This window comes from Acyrthosiphon pisum, chromosome A1 (assembly GCF_005508785.2).
Source record: "Acyrthosiphon pisum isolate AL4f chromosome A1, pea_aphid_22Mar2018_4r6ur, whole genome shotgun sequence".
Classification (NCBI taxonomy): Eukaryota; Metazoa; Arthropoda; class Insecta; order Hemiptera; family Aphididae; genus Acyrthosiphon; species Acyrthosiphon pisum.
In genome coordinates, this window is record NC_042494.1 from 5,024,541 (window position 1) to 5,028,195 (window position 3,655).

At 27.1% G+C, this 3,655-nt stretch overlaps 1 protein-coding gene across 1 annotated transcript in view; it reads right to left on the reverse strand.

Annotated features, from left to right (window-relative positions):
• The window catches only part of LOC107882173 (zinc finger protein 98), a 5,136-nt gene extending 2,921 nt beyond the window's left edge, over positions 1-2,215 (reverse strand). Inside the window, exon 1 of the mRNA XM_016803077.2 lies at positions 1,882-2,215. Coding sequence (XP_016658566.1) covers positions 1,882-1,985 — 104 coding nt within the window. The 5' untranslated portion in view covers positions 1,986-2,215. The remainder of the gene's footprint in view (positions 1-1,881) is intronic.
• Positions 2,216-3,655: the final 1,440 nt, after the last annotated feature.

Below are 3,655 nucleotides of genomic sequence, written 5' to 3' on the forward strand. Positions count from 1 at the left end.
CCTAGACTAACATACCGTCTCCGCTCAGAATCGTTTTTCTTATACAGTGATATTATATCATTGAAATTCAAATTTAATACTATCCATTATACAGTGACCCACTTGTAACTTACTGTACAGCAGAGCGAAATCCACTTACCCACCTTTTTTATATCTCTATCCATCTAATATGTTCAAATACAATTAATACATAGTATAATGTAAATTACAATATTTATATAATATCTTTTTGTGTATTCGTACACGATAAATAATAGTCAAAATAGTGATTTGATTTTCAACTTCGGTATCTTTTTTGGTGCCAAAGTGAATTTAGTTGTGTTTAATTTAGTGTGTTGCTTTTGAGAGATAAATATTAAAATTTCCTGTAGTTTTCAAAAATATCGAGAAATACCAAAAATGTCTTTCTGGTTTTTAGAAGTATTGGGAAAAATCACAAAAAAAAACTAAGGCAAACCCGCAATTTTGACAAAAAACGAGTATTCGATAAAAATTGTTCACCCGATTTTTATAAAAATTTAAAAAATGATGAGATTAAAGTTGAAAAAATATCTTTATACGCATCTGTATATTGCAAATTATTTAGAATAATACCTAAATTCATAAAATTTTTAATTTTATATCTAATATTAAAAAATGTACCTGTAAACAAAAAAATTAGAGCAGCTCTCATTGGGTATTATTTAAGGAAAACAATTTAAGTAATTCCTAATCTAGTCATCACCGCCAGTAATCTTTGTGAAGTCGTAAATGTTTATTAGTATGAGTGCGGTTCTTATGTGTAAAATATAAAATTAGAATTTAAAAAAAATTTGAACTCGATAACAATAGATTTCATATGGGACGACTATATTATTTAGCAGATATATGCGCGTGCATAAGTCAACGAAAGCACTCTCAAAAAAAAAATTTGTACACAAGTCAGAATGAATAATGTTAATAAGCTGGAGTAAAAATAACATACTTCTAATAATCAAATTTAAATTTTAAAAAATTATTTGATTTCGTCAGCCTCTTTTCTATGATTTGTAGGAAACAGATTTAAGGATTAAATCCAAAATGGATAGTTTACATATTACGGTTCCAAATTACTACTTGATTTCTCAAAATGAACTTGCACTTTAAAGTACTACCAAGGCAAAAAAATGAAAAAAATATACTTTAAACTTTCAAAAAAATGTATGTATAAACCATACAATTTACATCAATTTGCACATTATTGCGTGGTTAAAGATAACCTAATCTAATGGATTTAAAATTTAAAAACATGATTTCTCATAAATATATCAAACCAAAGCCAAAATATCTATACAATACAAAAACACGGTTTTTTATATAATATATACCTATTTTAAGTTATATTAGGTATTTAATCGAAGAATAACATATTTTCAAGTTATTTTGTTGTTAGGTATTAAAAAAAATATTATTTTCATGGGTATAAGCTTGAAACTTATAATGTATATGATCATATTTTATATAAAAAATGACATTTTCAAATAAAAAGCTTTCGGAAAAAAATAGATCCAACCTAGTTTTATGAATAGAAAAAAAAATTACATTAATAGCAATATCATAAAATATAGGTACTAAGTAATATAGGCTGTCAGACTGTAAACACTAAGAATCATTTTTCAAATAGGTACTGATTTATAAAATTTTTATCATTGAAATCAAATTTAAGATATCCATTTTAGTGACACATATGATACTTTATGTACAACAGAGCAGGACCCACTTGCCAAACCTTTTTAGTTATTAATTTTTATAATCTATCTCTTTATAAGTTAAACCAAATATTTAAAAAAAAAAATTAAAATTATATAGGTAAATTGTATCATCAAAATTAATATTATACTATGATGTAAATTTAATTCATACCCTTTTTGTAATAATTGACTATCATTGTGATGGTCTCCTTCTTCAATAGTTTCCTGTTTTATCATTCCAGTAAACACTTGATTACCAATATATTCCTGTTTCATTATTCCATTAAATACTTGAGAGTCAATATTTTCTTGTTTAATAACTCCATTAAATACTTGAGAGTCAATATTTTCTTGTTTAATAACTCCATTAAATACTTGAGAGTCAATATTTTCTTGTTTAATAACTTCATTAAATACTTGATCATCACATCTTACTAGTGGGATTGACAACACTCTAGTACTGTATATTATATCATAATACCTAAAAAAGTTGATTTGTTATTAATAGGTTACTAATGTAAAAATTAGATACTACAAATATAATAATACATAAATTATCAAAACAGCTAATTTTACAGAACGAAATTCTTTCAAAAATTAGTAGGTTAAAATTATTTTTTGTTATGCCGCACTAATCAGTGGTTGATTTGGGGGGACGCAGGGGAGGGGAGGAGTTCGCTTACAAACACACGTACAGTAGAATTATATATATATTATGAAGATATAAAATAACAGGTCTTTTTAGTTTTAGATTCTGAGCGGAGCGAGGGAGCTATTGTTTTTACAATGGTGTTTATTTTTTTTCTTTTTCTTTTTATTTTTATATCCTGTATACAAAATTTCTTCCAGAAGGGGTGTTTCGATTTCAACATATAATACCTTATCTTTTAGCAAATTGGATCAAGATGGTACTTTAGGGAGGTTATTTTTTTATTTTCTCAACAGTTATTTAATGCCTCGGAAAAACCACCAAAAAATTACGAAAAAACGCTAAAAATGGGATTTTAATTTCTAACGCTTTGTTTATCACCATAGAAACGAATAAAAAATTATAATATTTTAATATTAATTCAACTTACATGATAAAATAAATAATAACAAAAATATAAAATATCTAGACTGTCAAACCGTCTCCGCTCAGAATCGTTTTCGTATACAATGATATTATATCATTGGATTCAAATTTAATACAACCAATATAGGTACAGTAACCCACTTGTAATCTACTGTACAGCAGAGCGACATCACGACTTACCCGCCTTTTTTATATTAATTATTATTACTAACTGTTATTTTTAACAATATAATAATACCACGGTCAAGAATTTGATTACGGATCTTTAACATAGTATTTTAAATTTTTATCGTTAATCGAAGACCGAAATATCCTCGAATGTTAAACCTAACCCCCCCCCCTCAATATTGAGTTTTTGCAATTTTTTTTTAGCCATATTTAGTACGGAATTTGTACAATTTTTTTTCGATGTTAGGTATACAAGAATTTGTGTGGGGGGCTATAGAAAAGTTTCTCCACCTCTCCCTTATTTCCAAAACGAATTATTTATATGAAACTTCTATGTAGATATTTAGTTCGGAATTGTACGAATTTGTACGACCTTAAGCGAAACTTTTCAAAAATCCCTTACAACCGAAAAAAGCATTTTCCTCATATGCCGTTTCCCCAGCCACACACCAAACTAAAATTACGAAACTTTTTATTTATAGGTAAAGGTGATAGATTGAATAAGTATCTAATGCGAGCGAAGCGACCAAATTTTTTTTCAGTTTGGGGGCCCCTTCAAATATTTCCCTGTAACATAAATACTACCTATCCACCTTTGATTCTGCCGTTGGAAAATTAATTAATGTTGTTATTAATTTAAGAGGGAAGACTATTAGGTCTAGCATATGCTCTCGATCAACAAAAACGATTTAATTACTCCTGA